The 21,388-nt window shown below is 39.8% G+C and overlaps 2 protein-coding genes across 2 annotated transcripts; one reads left to right on the plus strand and one right to left on the minus strand.

Moving 5' to 3' along the window:
* Positions 1 to 181: 181 nt before the first annotated feature.
* On the plus strand, positions 182 to 16,632 carry plcd3b (phospholipase C, delta 3b). Its single transcript, XM_044102774.1, has 15 exons — positions 182 to 419; positions 2,273 to 2,440; positions 5,718 to 5,946; positions 6,081 to 6,210; positions 6,286 to 6,511; positions 7,269 to 7,470; positions 11,145 to 11,289; positions 11,743 to 11,895; positions 12,100 to 12,225; positions 12,383 to 12,536; positions 12,851 to 12,967; positions 13,626 to 13,804; positions 14,136 to 14,271; positions 14,344 to 14,493; positions 14,853 to 16,632. The coding sequence occupies exons 1-15, from the start codon at positions 344 to 346 to the stop codon at positions 14,939 to 14,941; spliced, it is 2,280 nt and encodes a 759-aa protein (XP_043958709.1). The 5' UTR covers positions 182 to 343; the 3' UTR covers positions 14,942 to 16,632.
* Positions 16,633 to 18,439: 1,807 nt separating this feature from the next.
* LOC122823305 (muscarinic acetylcholine receptor M1-like) lies at positions 18,440 to 20,900 on the minus strand. Its single transcript, XM_044102775.1, has 4 exons — positions 20,846 to 20,900; positions 20,548 to 20,702; positions 19,934 to 20,229; positions 18,440 to 19,580 (listed from the first exon to the last, which is right to left on the minus strand). The coding sequence occupies exons 1-4, from the start codon at positions 20,898 to 20,900 to the stop codon at positions 18,440 to 18,442; spliced, it is 1,647 nt and encodes a 548-aa protein (XP_043958710.1).
* Positions 20,901 to 21,388: the final 488 nt, after the last annotated feature.

The raw sequence follows: 21,388 nt of genomic DNA on the forward strand, positions 1-21,388 counted from the left end.
AGTTCTCTACAGAACTATTGTGACTCGAAGTGCAGCCGTTCTGAATGAGGCTTCAATGCAGCCGTTCTCCCAGCTCAAAATCTTTTATCGGTATGCTCACAAAAAGAAAACTGGGCAACCTTCAACAGCGTATTATAGCTCCCCCAGTTTTATTTTGAAAATCTGCTGAGGAGGACTTAGTCGGCTCTGACGTCAGATGGATGCCAGTGACATCATTCTGAAGAAGTGGGGCTCTCAGACCCCTGAGCAGGTTAAAATGCTGAGGAGCGGCCAGGGGAGCGCCGAGTCCCCGTCCGCCATCCTGCGACTGACATAGACGGAGCGCCCGGAGCTTCTGCGCATCATGCTGGGCGCCAAACATAAGAAAAACCGGGCCGGGACGACCGAACCAAAGGCCATTGATCCCCTGAGGAATCTGGGTGAGTGTTTTTCTCTTTTGGCCCAGACAATCTCAGAGCGTTTGGCAGAACCTGGAACCGTCATGTCGTGTCTTTCGTATGAGACTGAAAGGATCAATCACGGCGCTGTAGTCATTCTGAAGGCTGCAGATTCTCAACAGGGAAACCGACCAGGACCGACCAACATTCCGTTCAAAGCGAACTGGAGCAGAAGGGATTACTGATGGGCTGAGGCGCTCTGAATCCAGAAACACTGGAGGAGGAGAGAGGCAGCTGGAGCTTTCAAACCTCAGCAGCATGTTTTTAGTCATATCATGTTAATTACTAAACATTTCCAAAATGTTGCACATGAACATTAACTTAGTTGCTATTTTTAACTACAACTTAGTAAAAATATATTAGCACTGAAAAAACGTCTATATAATTATGTCTTTATGGCCGAGTTTGTCCATTTCAGTTAAATTCATTTCAGTTTATTTATATAGCGCTAATTCATATACGGTAATTCGTATTTCATAATTCGATAATACATTCATTCCAACTGACCCTTTATTAAACTGTACATTACACTCGATTAATTATTGAAAGTAGATTAAAACGTCTCTTTCTAAGGGAACCCATTCACTCCTCCAAGACCAGCATGTGAGTTATTGCAGTACTAAAACATCCATCAGCTTGACAGAGACTCACTTTGTTTCCAGATATGGAAAACGCTACACAATAAAGTTTCTCTAGTTTCCTGTCAGATCTTTGAATATTTTTCCTTTTGACAAATTTTTCCTATTTGAAGTATGACTCCTCTGTTGTTGTCCACTCATCTGGATCGTTGCTTCTTTGAACATGTTCTACTGCTGTGAGCAAAAAGGTTTGTTGGCAGGATTTGTACTGCCAGGTACAATCTAAGATTTGTACTGTTCTAATTCTCAGCAGAGAATTAGGTCCTGGATCAGTCCTCGTCTGAATCCCGGCACCAGATTTAGAGCTGTATTTACTCAGAGGGAACGATGGGATCCTGACACTGACCAGGGAATTAAGACTTAAATCCCATTGTCTGCTGTTGCACCCTCTCTTCTGTTCTTACTATCATCCGGTTTTCCTAGGATAATCAATAGTAGTACCTTGAAAAATACAGAGTAAGATCTGCACAATATTGTATTAGAATCATTATTGCAAGTGGCATCATGTCTTCTTACTCTGCTTATTGATAATAATGGGGATGCTCCAATTGCGGTTTTCTGGCCAATCACTGATCACTGATCTTTTAAACCCGACGTGCCAATTCAGTTTTTGGAGAACACTGATTTTCTTTTCTGAAATGTTGCTAAGAAAGTCCCTGGGTTACCAACAGTGGAGTGACTATTGTGAACTGCAAACATGCAGACATGATCTGGTGGGTTTGTTAGTCAGACTCTCTCACAGCAGAGCACTAGAGGACTGTGGCTGACCTTTAGATCTTTGCTGAGGATGATAAGATCGATGTAAGTAGATCATAGATCTCCCAAAATTTAGAAAATCTGCATTGATTTATTATCTGTCCAACAAATTGATGCATCTCTATATAATATATCAGGCAGTGAGTGGTGATGGCGGAGGGAGGTCTGTGTGCCTTTCTTGATGCTGAGTAGGACCAGAATACATTGAACTATATATTATAATGGCTTGTGAGGGGAAAATATTTAAAAATAGAAAATATAGCATTATTTTATCATGATGATGAACCCAAATGAGGTAAGGCAGAGGTGTCAAGTAAATTTGTAGACTTTTTTTTCACAATACTTTATATTGTATATTTTAATACCAATACCAGATGTCCACACCAAACTCAAGTTGCGTGCCATCATACGTCTTTCTTCCTGTGTCCTTGTTCTTCCCAGGGATTCAGGATGATGAAGATGTGAAGCAGATGTTGCAGGGTTCCAGCATGGTGAAGGTTCGATCAGCTCGCTGGCAGAAACAACGAATCTTGAAGCTTCTGGATGATGGTGTGACTGTCTGGTGTCAATCCCAGAAGACATCCAGCCGGGCCAAGGAGCAACAGTCCTGTGAGTTAGTTTCTCTCTTACGCATCCAGACAAAGTTCTTACAGGAAGGTACATGACATGCTGTAGGAAAGACACAGAAAACCTTGTGCTATTTTCATGATCTGATTATTTTTTCAGTACAGTCAGTATTTTCTTGGTCTTATTTTTTCAGTTCTTCTGTGGTGGAATCCAGGCTAGACAGCACACACAGTTTTTCACTGTTAAGTTTACCTATGGTTGCAGCAGGGTTGATTCATTTCATTCAACAACAGTGTAGAAAAAAAGCTTTCATTTTCAGCATTAAATCTACAACTGATGAGTTTTTTACAGCAGCTACATTTTAGAACTCATACAGTCACTACAAAGGAAACGGGAATGTCTAACATGGAAATGTCAATGTTCCCTCTTTTGACCAGTGCAACAGAAGATAGCAGAGAGAAAGGAAAGTTTTGGTTGGGTTTAAAATAGGGATGCACAATAAATCGGCATCTACATTGGTATCGGCCAATGTTAGTCAGCTTTTCATATTTGCGTCGGTCCAATAAATAAAACTGGACTGTTTGTGCGTTGGGAGTCAGGGGGAGCCATTGTTGAGGTGTTTAACCAAAGCAGAAAATTAATGTGTGTGGTTTGCTTTAACACTGTGTCCAAAGTGTAGGGAAATATATATAATATTGGTAAATATTATTTAACAAAAGTAATAATATTGTTTATTGATAGGGCTGCACAGTTGCTACAGTTGGTAGCTCTATTTCCTTGCAGTAAGAAGGTCCTGGATTCGATTCCCGGCCCGAGGTCTTTCTGCATGGAGTTAGCATGTTCTCCCTGTGCATGGTGGGTTCTCTCCAGGTACTCCGGCTTCCTCCCACAGTCCAAAACTATAACTGTTAGGTTAATTGGTCTCTCGAAATTCTCCTTAGGGGTATGTGTGCGCAGGTGTGTGCGCGTGTGTGCGTTATTGTTTGTCTTACTTGTCTTTGTGTTGTTCTGAGATGGACTGGTGACCTGTCCAGGGTGACCCCGCCTCTTGACCATTGACCACTGATAGTCACCAGCAGCTCTTCTGACCCCACTAAGGAGAAGGTGTAAGACAAAAGCCCACATCCCTAGTTTAACACTCGCTGTTTCAGTCAAACAGTTTCACAGCATCTGCAGAGTGCAGGTCCAGTCTGGGATGAAGGAGACACCTGGACCTTCAGGTTATCTGGTGACAGCTAAAAACATGTATTTTAAAATTTGTTCTATATCAGAGGCTCTTGTTTTCTATGTTTTGCTGGCCCTTGTGAACCGCTAACTGATTTTATACCTTAAACAAAGGTTTACAGACTTTTTTTGGTTTTTCTTGGAAATCATGAAACAGCATATGCTGAGTCGTGTTTTGCTGCAGTTGTAAACATTTTCTAGCACCGGTTCTTGTTGAGCCCTTGTTTAAGGTTCGGGAGCCATGCCTGGAGGACACAGCACTTTGCTAAGACAGTATTGCTGCTGGGTGTGTTCTGTAAAACATCAGTACAGTGTGTCTATTTTGGTTGGACTTAAATGCTACTTGCTGCATTCAGAGTACCCAGTCCCTGCTGCACCATCTAAGGGGAGCCTACCTTGATTACAGAGTTGGAGCTTATTTTAAGATGCTCGCCTATCCTGTTGCAGTTCAAATATTTAGATTACAGAACACTGGAAGCTGGGAGGGTCTGTGGTTTGATGCCATGTCATTACCAGAAGATTTTACCCTTTTTTAACTTGACAAGTAAAGCAGGTCTGCTGAGATGTGACCTCTGACCTCTGGGACCCCAAGGGTCTATGGGGTTTTCTTGAATGTTGTAGATTGTCCAATTTTAAGACAGAACTTTTGATTGATCCTAACTAATTTAATGACACAAAAACCACTCATATTGTCGCTTATGTTTGTGAAAAAAATGTCTGCAGATGCCAGTGATCATCATGTGGACAACAAGCAGTGAGAACCTATCATTCATGTTCTGCATGTAATTAGTGCCACTTAGTTTAGATCCCAGGGGCTGGCTGTTGCGCAGCTGGGTGGCCCAACTCCTTAGCTCCTCGCCCCTGTGGCTTTCAGTCAAGTAGAATCAAAGGTCGAAATTAGAAACCTCAGCTCAGATGGAGATCGTCTGAGCACATTTAAGGAGCACGGTTGTCTTCTTGTTTAATTTGGAAGAGTTTAAAGGACAAGTTTGGCTTTTATAGGAGACTTTACTGGAGTGCTCACAGCAATCTGACAGTGAAGCTGTGTCAGTTTGGAGAATAGAAGAAGAATTTTTCTAAAGAGCTGAGCTGATGGCTACTCACAACAGGACAACAGTTTAGAGTAAAGTTTTGTCATCTAAAAAACTCTGTCAGCTCTGATTCAGAATATAAACCTCTTATTCATGATCAGAAAGTGTAGCTTTAAAGGCCTGTTTTGATGAGAAGTGACCTTTGACACTTTGACCAGGCATCTGTTGATTGCTGCTGCAGAGGTTACAGGGCATCTGGCTATCCATGCTTTCTGGACACCACTTTTCTGTTTGTCAGAGCTGAAGGTGTTTTCTGAACAGTCTGGTATGTTTGCAACCAAAGGAACTGAAACACTACAGAAACACAAAATCTTACTAAGTATTTTGGTCTAGTTTCTAGTGCAAATATCTTAGTACTCTGGAAATAAGACAAAACTGACTTACAAGCTAGCTTTTTTTTTGTTGAACTTTTTATTTTCAGTAACAGTTTTATATCAACACATACACATGTCCACCCCTGTCACAATTCACATCTTATTTATGCAGATCAAGCTAGCTTTAAGTCAATTGTTTCTTAATATTAATGAAAAGGTACTTGTTACATTGGCAGATTATTTCACTTATAACATTCTAAAATGTTTAAAAGCAAAATTAAGAGCTAATGTGCCAGTGTGATAATTTTGTTGTATTATCACACTGGCAATTGTGATAATTGCCAGTGTTTATTTGGAATCAAGAATTTATTACTGTGCACATACATCTATAACAGAGGTATGTACCTAGAATAGATTGACAGTGGTTCAGTACAATCAGAAAGTTGTAGATTTGATTCTGCCTCTTCCCTGCCACATGCCTTTGGGCAAGAAAGTTAACAGCAAGTTGCGTGCATGTATGTGAGTTAGACTAGGTAAACTTGCTCTGCTGTGTCACTTCCATAGGTCCCACTTTGTTTCAAAAATCTGTTTTTACGTCTTCTCCTGAAGCAAGCCACAGATTTTCTGCTCCTGGACTAAATATCTCCTGATAAAAGATTCTCCATTCTCCTTATTCTTGTTCCTCCATAGTCTCTGTCATGGAAGTAGAGTGTGTTCGTGAAGGCTGCCAGTCAGAAACCCTGCGGCGGATGGGAGGCTCAGTGCCAGAAGGTCGATGTTTGACGGTGGTCTTCAAAGGACCCCGGAAGAGCCTGGATCTCCTGTGCAGCAGTCAGGAGGAGGCCCAGCACTGGGTCCGAGGGATCCGCACTCTGCAGGAGAGAGTGGACAACATGACCCACAAAGAGAAACTTGACCAATATCCTTTAACTGCTCGGCTCAAAACTTCCAACACAAACATCAGAGCCAAGCTCTTTTCCATGTTTCTTGTCTATATTAAATCAAATATGAGTGGAACTGCAGCCGCTGCTTCCTTAACCATGTTTGTGTCACTTGGATCCATGCTTATCTAAGTCGAGCTGATCAGAACCGTGATGACAAGATGAGCTATGAGGAGGTGCAGACGCTGCTGCGGATGATCAATGTTGACCTTAGTGATCAGTACGCTCGCAGCCTCTTCCAGGTAGAGCCGCCACAGCTGTGACCGTCTGCTGGTCAACAACACAACACTTACAGCCAGGCTCTGTCTGACCCACAGAAATGTGATCGGTCTGCTGATGGACGTCTAGACCACGAGGAGATCGAAGTGTTCTGCAAGGAGTTGCTACGGCGACCAGAGCTGGATGCTGTCTTCATTCGTTACTCTGCCAACAGCTGTGTCCTTTCCACTGTGGACCTGAAGGACTTCCTGAGGGAGCAGGGGGAGGATGCCTCCCTGACACACGCTCAGAGCCTCATCCTCACCTACGAACTCAATGAGTGGGGTGTGCAAACTTATCAATTAGGAACTACTATGTTCAAACATTTACAGTTGAAACCAGAGTCAAAACATTTCATTCTTTCTGTCTGACATAAACATTTCCTGTCGTCACTTAGGCTAAGATGACCTTGCCTTTAAGGTAAATGTAAAAAGCCCAGATTCTGGTGCTTCTACGCTTCTGTGTTGATTCTAATTCACAACACTTAAGTACACTGGAAAATGAAAGCAACATGTTAAGACTAAAGCTTGGAAGTTGAAGCTTGGGTCAGCCCAGTGGACAATGATACAAAGCATAACATCAATTAGTGACAAATAGCTTAAGATAACCAAGTCGAGCTGATCAGAACCGCTCGACTTGGAGTGATCATAACGAAACCTCAATCAGTTGTGGTTTTGTTTTATTACTTGTGCTTTCAGAGCTGAAAGCAGAACTCATACCAGTCACACTCAGGAAATACTAGTAAGTCAACCTCTAAGCTGGAAAAACATATTTTTGTATTTAAGAAGCTTAAATAATTTACTTCATCTTTATTGGCCAAAACAGGAAAAGTTTAGTTGGATTTTTGTCTTTTCAGACAGAGCATCTTTATATCTGGGTTCAGCTGTGATTAAACCAGCCTCCTAATGAACATCTTAAAATTAATCTCTAAAACTGACAATATTTACCCTCAGGAAGAGACAGGGATAGTATGATTGTTTATGTCTGATTGTTTACTGAATTTATTTAATCATTTCTTATTTGTACTGTTTACCTTCTGCAGCCCAGAGAAACCAGTTCATGACCCCTAATGGTTTCACAATGTACATGCTGTCTAAGGAGAACTGTGTGTTTAACCCCGAACACCTAAGAGTTTACCAAGATATGACCCAGCCGCTGTCACATTACTTCATCTCCTCATCACACAACACCTACCTCACCAAGGACCAGCTGACCGGGGACAGCAGCACAGAGTCGTACATACGGTGAGCAGCATCCTGTAAGACATCACCACAGTTACAAAGACGACTGAAAACCTGGACAATGAGTCATTTGCTCATGTTCTGTCTCATCAACTTCTCATAATCCTTCATGCAAGGTGGCAGAGCAGTTTATAAATGATGTTGGGACTTGAAAAAACTACTCCAGTGAAGTTTTGTGAGAAGGAATAAAAAACATTTCAAAGAGCTAACAGGGTGAACGGGCTTCAGCCAGTGAGAAGACGGAATTGGGCAAATGACTAATAATTAATGCATATAATGCTTCTCTAGTACTAGTACCCAATCACTCTCACCTATTGACACATGCATGGGCAGATTGGTAGGCAACTTGGGGTTAGGTGTCTTACCCAGGGGCATATTAACATGGAAAGCTAGAATTGACTTTGTTGGCTTTACACAGTTTGTGTTAGTTACTTTTTAAGAATAGGCTGTAAATTATGGTACTTGGTGCCTAAAGAGAAAAGATGGGATTTATAGCTCTTTGAAGTGAGCCGGTTCTAGTGGATTCGTTCCATTTAAATGAACCCATTTTAATTATTATTTGTTTGCATGAAACCAGCATTAAGTAAGATAAAGATCCACTAACTATTACAAACAATTTGGAGAGAGTAGTAAACCTATATGCTAGTTTTAGAGACATGGAGGAAACCGCAGTATCCTCCATGATACTGCGGTTTCCTCTTTCATTTAATAAACATTGTGCTTGCCTGACTTTTCCGCCTCGCCTCGTGCTCCGTGTGACGTTGCTCAGGTTGTTTGAAACAACCTGAGCAACCTGAGGTTGCTCAGGTTGTTTCAAACCTGAGCAACCTCAGGTTTGAAACAGGAACCGTGGGGCAACAGGATGACAATCAGTCAAGTTTATTTGTATGGCACATTTCAGCAACAAGGCAGTTCAAAGTGGTTTACATCATAAAAACACAAAAATAAAATAATAATTAACACCATGGAGTCAATAATTGAGAAACCAGAAACAAACATTACATTTTGATGAGTGCCATCGTCAAACTCATCAATACACAGTATATGTTGGTCAATGTTCCAGTGACTGTGAATCAAAAGAAACTCGAAACAAGTGAGATTTCAGTCTGGATTTAAAGGAATTCAGTGTTTCAGCTGTTTTCTGGAAGTTGTTCCAGATGTGTGGTGCATAGAAGCTGAATGCTGCTTCTCATGTTTGGTTCTAGTTTTGGATGCAGAGCAGAACCAGAAGACCTGAGAGGTCTGGAAGGTTGATACAACAACAACAGATGTTCAATGCATTGTGGTGCTAAGCCACTCAGTGATTTATAAGCTAACAAATACATTTTAAAGTGCATTTTCTGATCTACATGGAGCCAGTGGAAGGACTTTAGAACTGAGTGATGTGCTTGCTCTTCCTGGTTTTAGTGAGAACGTGAGCAGCAGCGTTCTGGATCAGCTGCAGCTGGAGGATTGATTTTTTAGGCAGACCTATGAAGACGCTGTTGCAGTGTTGTCAGACAACAGAACATTTTGTGATTGTAGCTGTTTGGCTAAGTGAGTCAATGGATAGATTGTACTTTTAAAGGCATCACAGAAATGATCAATTGCAGAGAAATATTCACACCCTTATTGATAATCAAGTCTAGAGTGTGTCCTCAATCATGACTTGGATGGGTACCATGTTGAGTCAGACCAAAATGTTCAAGAATATCACAGAACGTTTTGTCCCTCTGCTTTTGGGCTTGTCAACATGGATGTTGAAATCTCCTACAATTATTGAATAGTCATAATCAACGCATAGCTGTTAAAAAGTTCATTAATGTCAATGAAGAAATTTTCCACATATTTTTATGTCTTGTATAGTTAGTGTGCCTTGCAGCAAAAAGGTCCTGGGTTCAATTCCCAGCCCGGGGTCTTTCTGCATGGAGTTTGCATGTTCTCCCTGTGGGTTCTCTCCGGGTTCTCCGGCTTCCTCCCACAGTCCAAAAACATGACTGTCAGGTTAATTGATCTCTCAAAATTCTCCTTAGGTGTGTGTGTGTGTGTGCATGGTTGTTTGTCCTGTGTGTCTCTGTGTTGCCTTGTGACAGACTGGTGACCTGTCCAGGGTGACCCCGCCTCTCGCCCGAAATGTTAGCTGGAGATAGGCACCATCAACCATCCTGACCCCACTAGGGACACTAACTATACATACATAACTTTACAAGGGTGTTAGAAAATGGATGGATGGATGTATAGCTGGTGTCAACAAACTACTACTTGTTTTTAAAAGAGCTCGTTATGGCCTTCCACCTTCAGCTGTCACTGATGCAGTCCTCACAGTTGCTCCACAGTTGAATGAGATTTTTCTCATTCAAGGTCTAAAACTGCATTCAGATGCTGCTGCATTTGCTTTGGTTCAAATGGATAGTGCCATACTCTTATTTTTTTATTGCTCTAAATATTTCATTAAAAATGAAGAACAAAACTTACAAAAATCACATGGAACACAAGGAGCCAAAACAGAACAAAAACAGGCATCCAGGAAACAATAACAACAGGGACTTCTCGTTGTAACAGGGGATATATTTTTCCTCTCACCTCATAGTGAGAGGAAAAAAGGTATATAAGTACTGGAAGAGTGAATGCTGGAAGTATAGTTGTGGGTGACTGACTAACTGAGGGGAGAGAGGCAAAGACAGATTGATGAGAGAGAGAGAAAGAAAGTAGCACAGGGGATGAGGAAGTGGATCTAACACTAAGGCATAACCAAACATAGGAAACAAAGTTAAACTAGAAAGGACTGAACTAAAGAAAACAAGAACAACACTGATCAAATCAAAATGAGAAACTAACAGAATAAAACTAGAATCATTAAATCAAACTCCAAAGCAACAACCCGGGATTCTAATGTGATATCCAACACGGGATATCACATTTGAATTAAAATGTGATATTTTAATGTGATATTAAAATATCACATTTTAATGTCAAATTAAAATGTGATATTTTAATTTTTGAATTGAATATCACATTTTAATTCAAAATGTGATATTTTGAATTAAAAGGCAAAAATATGGCAGTGTGTGGTTTTTTTGTCTTTATTGAAAATGTAAAGAAAATAGTACAGCAAGGCACGATCAGTAACAATACAGTCTGATATAATAAACTGAACTAATAAAAAAAGCCCACACAAACTAACTGACAGGAAAGTAAAACAGAAAATGTTGCAAATACAAGAAGAATTTCAAATCTTAACTTAAGCTATTAACATATTGGTATAAAGATCAGGCTTTTGTGTTGTTGCAACATTTAAGCATTTCCTTAAATAAAATTATTCAATTTAAAACATTTTTACAAATGGGTGAATATACTTGTGAATACAAAACCAGCAATACATATGGCTTTGTAATCTGGGATATTTTTGTTTTTGCTTTGTTTTTTAAACAAAAAAACAAGGGATTTAAATATAAGCCAGAGGATTTTATTGTTAATATTATAATTTTTCCCTTCATCCCTTGTTAGTTTTATTATATAAAAATTTTAAGGCAGAATAGAATTTATGTACAAGATCCAGTTCTGAAAGTCTTTCTCTAAAAATATTAGTGAAGTTGTAAAACACACTCTCTGTTGTCTCAATATCTCAGTCACAAGGCTCACAGGAATTGGTATTAATATTAAATTTCTGAATGTGCCCTCTGTGATGTGTCTGTCAGAGCTCTGAGTCATGGCTGTCGCTGTGTGGAGCTGGACTGTTGGGATGGAGACGGAGGAGAACCCGTCATCTATCACGGTCACACGCTCACATCCAAAGTGCCCTTTGTGGAAGTGATCAAGACCATCAATGAGTACGCCTTTAAGGTGAGGACCTCGACATTCATCCGTATCTCAACCTCCTGCTCTCCATCCATTACACTACTACCATGTATTCTCCATAGATACACAGAATCTGTAGGCAGAATACATAACGTAGGTGGACAAAAAACAGTTTCTGTCCAAGAGCTGCTGTTGTCCTGAACACTGCTAAATCATTCTGAACGTCCCTGTTGTTTCACTTTGTTTTTACTGTATATTTTTATATTTATTTAAATCTAATTATTTATTTATTTGCACTGCCTTCAAGAGTTGCTATTCTTTACAATTTGTTGTGCTTTCTTGCACAATGACAATAAAATAATTCTGATTGTAAAATAAAGCAGTCTTTATTCAAATAGATAAGTTTCTAAAATATTTATTTCATATACAAATAAATATTTGCTGACTTCTGACCTGTTGAGGTAGTTCTGACTGTTTGTGGTGATTGGGCTCCCCCAGACGTCTCCCTACCCTCTGATCCTGTCTCTGGAGAATCACTGCTCCGTGGAGCAGCAGGCTGTGATGGCTAAACACCTCAAAGCCATCCTGGGGGACAAGCTGCTCCTGAAGCCCCTCCCTGGGCTGAAATCATCTTCTTTGCCAAGTCCAGAGGTAGATAATGTAACTGAACAGAAGCTTATTTAATTTGTGTTAAAGGTCAGAAGTTGTACAAAGTGACATTTGTACTTTCCTGAAGTCCAAAAAGATTGAAAATTAATTTGTTGACTTCTAATAGCAAAGTTAAAGGGAAGAATATTTCTTTTCTGAAGGCCACTGCTGTTGAAGGTTGATGTGGAATGTTGGTTGGATGTGCAGGATCTGAAGGGTAAAATTCTGGTGAAGGGTAAGAAGGTGGAAGAATATCCATCCAGTTCTTCAGACTTGGACTCATCAGAAGAAGAAGGCAGCTGTGAAAAGTCCTCTGGAAAGAAAGACAAGAAGGTAGTACAGCACCAGCGGTTCCCCTTCAGTAGCCTTTGACTCTGATTTGGTCACAGACTTTGGCATTTTACTTATTAAATTACTTATTTATTTACTTATTAAAAGGTGAATTAAGAGTGAGCATTTTCAGTAATGTGATAAATGTTTGTGGCCCCAGCCAGGAGTATCCAAGTTGAGTCCGGAACTGTCAGAGCTGGTGGTGTACACTCGCAGTGTTCCCTTTAAAGGTTTTGAACATGCTGCCAAAAATCCGCCAACTGACATGTGTTCATTCTCTGAGAGTGAAGCCCTCAGGCTCAGCAAGGACTCAGGTGAGATTTCTGTTCAAAACCTGTAGATCATGACACCCAGTCTGTTATTAGCTTACATGTAAACCAGTGGTCTCAAAGTCCTACAACTTCTAGATGTACCCATTTCCTACACATCTGAGTTAAATGGCTAAACTACCTCCCTAGAATGTAGTCAGTTTCTACAGAGACCTGCTACTGAGCTCATATTGGAGCCGGGTGTGCTGAACCAGACACAGATCTAAAAGTTTGGAGAGACCAGTCCTTGAGGACAAGAGTTTGAGACCACTGAGCAAAGAGTGTCAACTAAGAGAGTGTTCCTTGTTCTGCTGCTGTAGGGATGTATTTTGTACGTCTCAACTGTCACCAGATCAGCAGGATCTACCCATCAGGCCAGCGCTTTCAGTCGTCCAACTACAACCCTCAGGAGATGTGGAATGCTGGCTGTCAAATTGGTAAGAGCAGCACACCAGGAATCCTGGGGCAAACATCTGGCCAGATGGTTTAGTCTCCACTGGCCCAGTATGATTGGTCAGAAAAGATCTCTGCAAACAATCTTCATAGATATGTGTTCCTAGATTGCTATTAGGATGGTAAGCAAGCAGCTGCATGAGGGGCACACACTATCAGAGAGGTTTTTCGCAGGGGTTTAAAGCAGCAATTGATGCCTATGTATGAGTCTCAAGATAGATAGACTGCACTTGATAGAGTTCCCAATACGTTTCACACTACATTCAGTCATTCCACCCACCCATTCACACACTGATGGTGGTCCTTCAGCTATTATGCTGGACCATTATGCAGCAGGCAAAGCGGGGGAAGTGGCTTCCCAAGGACACAACAACAGAAATGGACAGAGTGGGGATAACGTGCTAAATTTTCTCTCTCTCTCTCTCACTCACTTTCTCTCCCACTTTTTCTTTTTCTCTCTCTGTCTTTCTCTCTCTCTCTGACATAAAAGAAATGCACCGGCCCATTGGGAAAATGCCTGGTAGTTCAGCCACACATTAATCTAATCTAGCAGAGTAATGAATGTGTTCCTCAATAAGCATGTTCTCCCACAACTCACTCCCTAGTGGACAACTCCTGACACTGCTGTGATGTGTCCTCTAGTTGCTCTGAATTTCCAGACGTCCGGTGAGCCAATGGATCTAAATCAAGGCCGGTTTTTGCAGAATGGTCTTTGTGGGTTTGTCCTAAAGCCCTCTTTCATGAGACAGCCCAACACCTCCTTCAATCCGGGAAATGTTGGAGGTGGTCCGGCTCACAGACCCCTGCTGCTTACTGTTCGGGTAAGATGGACCATTATAATTTCATGAACATTTGTAAAAACAAAACTGTAAGCTTTAGCATTTTTTTTGATTGACAACACTTGATGATAAGTTTATTTAAATGCAGCAGCTTTCTGTGGTGTACTTTGTTTTTCTACTCAGATTTTCCATTTTGGATGCAGATGAGGAAGAACTTTCTTTTTACCTTCATTGCAAATATTTATGTTGGCTAGGACACTTGTAATTCAGAGGAGTTTTCTGATGTAATAAATATAAAATTATTTTAAAAGTAATGAGGTTCAAATGACCAATTTCATTCTTCACTAGTATCTTTGTTGTTTTGGTGCTGAAGGTTATTTCAGCTCAGCAGCTACCTAAACCGGAGTGGGACAAACCCAGCTCCATAGTGGACCCTCAGGTGTGGGTGGAGATCCATGGAGTTCCCATTGACAACATTAAGGAGAAAACTCATTATGTGGACAACAATGGTACCAACAGTGAATGAGAGTGTCCAACTGCAGGAACACGCTACATGTTTGACTGACTGTTGTTGGTTTTAGGCTTCAACCCACGCTGGGACTGTACGTTTAACTTCACCGTTCACGTACCTGACCTGGCTCTGGTTCGCTTCGTAGTGGAGGATCATGACTATACCTCTAGTAATGACTTCTTGGGGCAGTTTACACTACCTTTCACCAGTCTTCGCACAGGTGTGTGTGTGTGTGTGCGTGTGTGTGTGTGTGTGTGCTTGTGTGTGTGCGTGTGTGTGTGCGTGTGTGTGCGTGTGTGTGTGTGCACATGTACACTATATCGCCAAACCTATTTGCTCACCTGCTTTGACTCACATATGAGCTTAAGTCACATCCCTTTCCTAATCCATAGGGTGCTTCATTTTATACACCCGTGGCCTTGAAAGTGATTGGAACACCTGATTCTAATAATATGGATGGGTGAGCAAATAATTTTGGCAATACAGTGTAGTTTAAAATGGAGGCTTTAAGCAAAGTTGTGCTAAGGTTTCCCAGGTTTGTGAGCTTAACTGTATCTTGACTGTGTCTCTTGTCTGCAGGTTATCGCCATGTGCGCCTGCTGAAGCTGGACGGCTCCAGCCTCTCTCCTGCCTCTCTCTTCATCCATGTTAAAATCACTCCTGCCTAGTCATCAACTGAACCTTCAGCTCAATCATAGGTCCTCTTCACCCTGGATATGATTACAGGATCAGGATCCTGACTGTCTCCTGTAAATAATCCAGGTGGATCCTGTTTATGGGCATTTCTGTTTTGTCAGTTGATTTCTGTTGACACTACGTTGAAAGGTTTTAGAGAAGCAAATGAATGCCTGTAAAAATCACATTCACTGTGGTTGGTGGATACTTGAAGGCATATATATCTGATATGATTTTTGCTTACACTGTTTTATAGCACAAGACAATAATCCAGTCTTGATGTTTTGAAATATGAAGTATTTTTTATCTAATCTCAATAAGACTTGAAAATTGTTTACTGTGTTAATTTAATAACACCAACTTTTCTGGAGTAGATATTTATCTAAAAGTACAAGTTGTCTTTTTTCTAATTGCTCTAGATGAGTTTTATTTGGCTGACTTGTTCGGTTGTGAAGGTCTCAGACCTCTGATCTTAATGAACCTAGGATCAATATCAGGTTTTCTTCTTTCCAACGTTGTGTCCAATCAGACTTCATTCACTCATTCTTGAAGTTGATTAACTTGATTTATTTTCTTCAGGTTTGTTTGCTGCCTAAAATATTTTCATTTATCCCTAAAGTGGTTATGTTTTATTTGTTTGCAGTTAATCCTGTTTGATTTTCCCATGAAATTCTTCTTGTAGAAATGAGCAGCATGCCACTTGGCTGTTAGCACTTTATCCTAGCAAACTAGTTTTTTTTTTTTTTCTATCAGACATGGAAGTTATCACAGGCTATTGTGCTAATGTTATGTGTATTTTGTGCTTATTCATGTTTTTTATATAAGAAGTACTATGAATATAACTATTCTTTAAGTCATGGGATTTAAAAAAGGTGACGGAAGAAACATCGTTTGGTCTGCTGTAAACCTGCATGTGAATCCTTCAACAAACTTTCTATCTTATGAATCTTCTCCTTCGTTGTCAATATTTTTGTTTGACCATTTCTGTGCTTGATTACACAGAATGAAATACATTCACACATAATGAATGAGTTGATCAGATCTTTGCCCTTGTTTCTTTTTTGTTTGTTTTTTTCAGAGTTTTTCTTCGAGAACAAGACTTTCCATTCAAAATTGAGATTGGTCACATTCAGTATTTCTTTGGGTTTTCTTAAGATCCTTTAAAATATTTTCATTGGCTACTTCCTAACTTGTTTTCAAGCAAAGACCTTACCAAGTTTTAGAGGAATAATTTATATTTTTGATTGTTTTAAATTTTGCAACTCTGCCAAAAATCGCCAAGAGGAAAGGCTCCTAAAGCACCACCCTCATGTCTTTTGGAACGTTTTAGAAAAACAGTTTATATCAGTATGTAGTGTTTTACCAGTAGACTTCCAGAAATACATTTACCATTTCTGTCAGAAGTTACTCTGTTGGACAAAGAAAACCTGTATTTTAGCACCAGCAAGGTTATACCTAAAATGATAATAACTGAGTTTTAACTGGTAATCTGAAGAAAAAAAAAATTAACTTTCTGAAAACCTAAAGACTTACTGAAAACTGTTTTATAGCGCATTACAAGAAATATTGACTCATTGTAAGCAAAATATAGGAGAACTACTTGGATCACTGTAAACAGGAACACTGTAATCTGTAAAAGACAAATGTAAGATGGAACTAAAGCAATAAAACAAGCTGTAATTTATTGCTCTGTGTAATATTTAATGTCAAATCAGTTACTTCTGTTCCTCCACAGTTACTTCTGTTGGTCCTCAAAGATCAATAAGTCATCGCTGCTACAGCGTACACTTTTAAGCAGCTGCTTGTTTATATTCTCCAGAATGTCAGAATTTACACAAATGTACTCATAAGCATGAGTACAAATAAAGCAAGATCATGAACCTCTGTTAACCCCTAAGAAATCTTTAATCACAGCAAAGCTCTGATCTGATCACACACATTACAGGATCTACAAGCAACTCGTCTATGGTGAAACATGAAACCAAAAACCAAACCTTCTGAGCTGCTGGTTGGCAGCTTATGAACTTTTCCTTAATATGAAGCCACATGAAACAAATCTGATGTCATTTTCTGTAAATATAAGAAAAATATTTTCACTGTTAAAATTATAGTTTGACTAAATATTAAATTATTGCATTGCTTTCTGAATAGCAATAACTAGTAAATAGCAAAAGTCAATAAGAAATGGTCCCATTATAAGGAACTGAGAAAAAACTGTGTAATGACTTAAAAAAAGAATTTAGAAATTAAAAAAAAATACTCTAATTGATTTTTAAATAAAGAAATTACTACAGTTCAGTACAAGTGTGACTCTACTGATATTCATGATATCTTTGGGATGATAGGTTTTCCTCAGTATTCATGGACTTCAGATTCTTGGTGTGCATGTGTGTGTTGAGTGTGTGTGACAGAGCTTTTTGGATCTGATAACAAATGAGGCAGCTCTGGCTCTGGTTTCTAAAGCTCTCTGAGCTGCAGCCAGCTCTCCAGATGCAGTTTTCAGTCATTCTGCCCTGATTCACCTGGTGAGGACGCTCAGACAGGATCCTCACTCTCCTGTCAAATCTCATTTTTCTCTCTTCATCTGTCCTCTGATGTGTGATGTCATCTCCTATAGGTCATTCTGTCCCAAATCATCTTATTTGTTTATTAAGGTACATTAGGAAAGATTGTTGCTGTTTAAAATATTAAAAACAAACAAAAGGATTTTAAAATGAACTCTAAAACACACGGGCAGCCAGTGGAGAGAAGCCCGGACCAGGGCAATGTGTTCTCTCTTACATGTTCCTGTTAAAAGACGGGCAGCAGCATTTTGCTCCAGCTGCAGACATGTAAGTGAGGACTGGTTGAGTCTGAGGTGGAGGGAATTACAGTAATCTAGTCATGATGAAATGCAGACATTTCATCATGAATACCTTCATGTTTATTTGAAAGAATAGATTTTATCTGCTATTTTCTGTAAATAATAAAAACTAGACTTGACTGTGGCCTTTATGTGATTATTGAGTGTAAAATCACTGTCCACCTTAAAACCTCCAAAATATTGCCAAACATAGAAATAATTTTTACTAAATACTCTTAATATATTTAGAAAAATGAAAATGGAAAATATGAATACAAGTGTAAGCAAGGTCTCCCCTGTCAAGTTCAAATATAATTTACTAAATCTATATTGAAAAGGTATTGTTTCCCACTGATATTTGAACACACATATATATTATTATTTATTTGCACTGCACTTGAGAGTTGCTATATTTAAAATGTTTTGCTTTCTTGTACAATGACAATAAAGGAATTGTGATTCTCATGCAGGGCTATAGTCGATACATTGAACATATCCTTCCCAACACGCGGTGGTAAAACCTATAAACTAAACAAGTTTAGGTAGTAAATAAAGAAACAGGTGAGTGTTCTTTCCACAGAGGAATAGTTAATGACACCTAAACCTAAAGAAAATATCTCCACCCAATGGATCAATCTGGTATTACAATCTATCTAGGCTCCTTTCGGGAGCTAACAGCTTGCCTTTGATTAAAATTGGGCTTGTTCCTGTTTTGATTCCACTGGCATATTAATATATCCCTAAAGGTTGTCCGGAAGGTCTTGTTACACAGAGCATAGCACATGGGGTTCACTGTGCTGTTAACATAACACAGCCAGTACCCCAGAGCCCACAGAGATTCTGGAATACAGTCCTGACAGAAAGTGTTGACCAACACCATGATGTTGTATGGCAGCCACGTGGTTATGAATGCAAACAGAATAGCGCTCAGAGTTCTTGCTGCTTTCTTTTCATTTGCTTTTTTTTCATTTTTACGCTTATTGATCTCCATTTTTGCTTTAGTGGCAAAGCGTTTGACAAGCACAGCATCTCTGGTTGCCTTAGCAACTGACTGGTCAAGAGAAGATGAGGGAGTAAGTCCATCTGAGCCTTTCTGAACTTTGACGCTTTCATAATTTTGGCTGTTCTTCTTCACCTCTGAAGCAGCAGCCATGTCACCGTTAACGCTGCTGCACTCCGCCTCCTCTACTGTACTTGTTGTTGTGTTGCAGGATCTGTTTGATGCAGGGTAACGAGTCCAGAAGGCTGAGAATTGAAAACATAGCGTTCTACAGCACTTCTGGTTATCCACTCCTGGTGAATTGGAATTATTGTTCCTGTTTCTCTCTGGAGAAGACAAACAGATTTCACTACTGCTGGCGCTTTGGGAGCTCATCTGGCGCAGCATGATCAATGACATCCTCTGGCTGCCAGCTGCATCTTTTCCACCGCCATTGTCCAGGTTCTGAGCCTGACTCGGGTTGGTGCCTGACCCAGATCCCTTGAGACTTTGTATATCTTTAGCTCTCTTCTCTGTTTCCTGGTAGATCTTCCAAAACAAAATGGCCATGATACTCACTGGTAAGTAGAATGCAGCAATAGCAGTGCAGAAGGTAATTATGGGCTCGGACAAGAACTGGATATAGCACTCATTTGGCTGGACCGTGCGCTCACCCACAATGTACTGCCAGAACAGTATGGCCGGGGCCCAGAGAATGAAAGAGATGGACCAGGCTAGTCCAATCATGGTCATGGCTCGCTTGGTTGTTCGTTTGGCCCGATAGGTCAAAGGTCTGGTCACAGAAAAATACCTGGGGAGACACAGAAAGTAATAAACAGAGACTGTAACTTGTTTGTTCTTTGCTGTATAAAATATAACAAACCACAAAGTTCCAGTGGTGCTTTTTTGTCACAGGCAACTGGAAAGTGTTGCTACTTCCACTTGGTATTTGGAATTATTTTTGGTGTGTGTCTTTCTTTTGATTTCCTGCATTTTTATTGGTTTGAGAACGACAAGAGAGTCTTGCCCAAAAAGCAATAATGGCAGAACTGTCACATTGTTCATATTTACATAGGAGTAAATATGTTAAATTTTCTTAAATGCAAAAGACAAAACCATACAGTCATTTAGAAGAAAATTGTAAATTAAAATACTTTCAGCTACCTGTCAAAGCTGATGACGAGCAGGTTCATGACGGAGGCGTTACTGGCCACATAGTCTATTGCAAGCCACAAGTCACAAACCACTGGCCCCAGAGCCCACTGGCCCATGATGATGTAGGTAGTATAGAGATTCATTGACAAAGTGCCGATAGTCAGGTCAGCGAAGGCCAGACTGAGCAGGTAGTAGTTGTTAACCGTCTTCAGACTCTTATTTACCTTGAAGGACATTAAAACCAGGATGTTGCCAACAACAGTGACGAAAGAAAGGGAACCGGTGAGGAAGACGATGATGATGACCTGGGAATGAAGAGGAGATGTAACCAAATAAAGTAATAAGTAGTCAGAATTAGGTACACTCCCAAAATATACATTGTGTTCCACATTATTATGCAAGTAGGATTTAAGTGTCATAAAGATTAAATTTTTTGTTGTGCTATTAAATTTATAGATGGTATTGTGTGTCAGAGCTCTTTGAATCACTATAATTAATTTCAAGAGCTGGTTGATTAGTTTGTCTGGTGAGCTCAAAGGAAATCTACTTAAGAAGGATGTTCCACATTATTAAGCAAGTGTCAAAAAACAGAGTTGAAGGTAAAGTTTTTATCCATGTGTTACCTGCCACACAGTGTGACCTCCCAGTGGATCAAATTCCTCTTCAGGCAGCTGGAAGGTCATGTTAAGTGCGGACTCAGAATTGTTTCCTCCTTTTCTTGACAAAATACTAATGTTATGCAAATTCCAGTACCTGGACCATTGCTGGAAAGAGCCACCTGAAAATGTACAGTTATAAAGCATTTAAAACATCTGTTATATTCTATTTCAATCTGCAGAGTAAATGTGCACAAACTAAAAGTAATGTGCATTTCTACTTGTGGCTCTTTGTTAGACTGAGGTGTAATTTGGTCTCTCATACCAGAAGGTTTGTCAGGGAAGAAGTGGGCCGGATCAGACCCAGAAGTCAGATTCATTGTGGTTAATGACCATCTGGAAAAACAAAAGCACAACAAAAGACAAAATGTAGTTTAAAAGTTGACAGTTGACTGTCAGAGTTCTTGTTTTACTTTTGTCCAGCATGGCAAGATTTCAAGTATTTCTAATTGTTTTCTTGGAATTGATTCATGATTTTGATATATTTTCAAGGTTAGACAGGCTAGATACATATTTAATATATACTGTAAGGTTATATGACTGGAGTAGCCTCAGATAGTAGATTTATACAGGAATAGCTTTGACACCTACTAGAGCACATAGGATACTGGAATAAAATATTTTTATTTTTAGCAAGCAGTGACAGAACTATGCTGAATATTTGCAGGAAGACTTATTCAGGTGACAGTGACTGCTGAAATAGAAAACAACTGGACTTCCTTTCTTGTTTCTTGGAAACATTTGAAGGAATCTTGAAGCATGGCATCAGCATCAGGATGAAAGGAAGGGTAGAAAACATTACCTTAGA

The sequence above is a fragment of the Gambusia affinis genome, linkage group LG20 (assembly GCF_019740435.1).
Source record: "Gambusia affinis linkage group LG20, SWU_Gaff_1.0, whole genome shotgun sequence".
Taxonomy (NCBI): domain Eukaryota; kingdom Metazoa; phylum Chordata; class Actinopteri; order Cyprinodontiformes; family Poeciliidae; genus Gambusia; species Gambusia affinis.

Coding starts and splice junctions, on each gene's coding strand:
- plcd3b (XM_044102774.1), top strand. CDS start 344: ATGCTGGGCGCCAAACATAAGAAAAACCGGGCCGGGACGACCGAACCA. Junction 420..2,272: donor TGATCCCCTGAGGAATCTGG/GTGAGTGTTTTT, acceptor TGTTCTTCCCAG/GGATTCAGGATGATGAAGAT. Junction 6,211..6,285: donor ACGCTCGCAGCCTCTTCCAG/GTAGAGCCGCCA, acceptor TCTGACCCACAG/AAATGTGATCGGTCTGCTGA.
- LOC122823305 (XM_044102775.1), bottom strand. CDS start 20,900: ATGAATCTGACTTCTGGGTCTGATCCGGCCCACTTCTTCCCTGACAAA. Junction 20,703..20,845: donor CTTCCCTGACAAACCTTCTG/GTATGAGAGACC, acceptor GTACATTTTCAG/GTGGCTCTTTCCAGCAATGG. Junction 20,230..20,547: donor GAGGTCACACTGTGTGGCAG/GTAACACATGGA, acceptor CTTCATTCCCAG/GTCATCATCATCGTCTTCCT.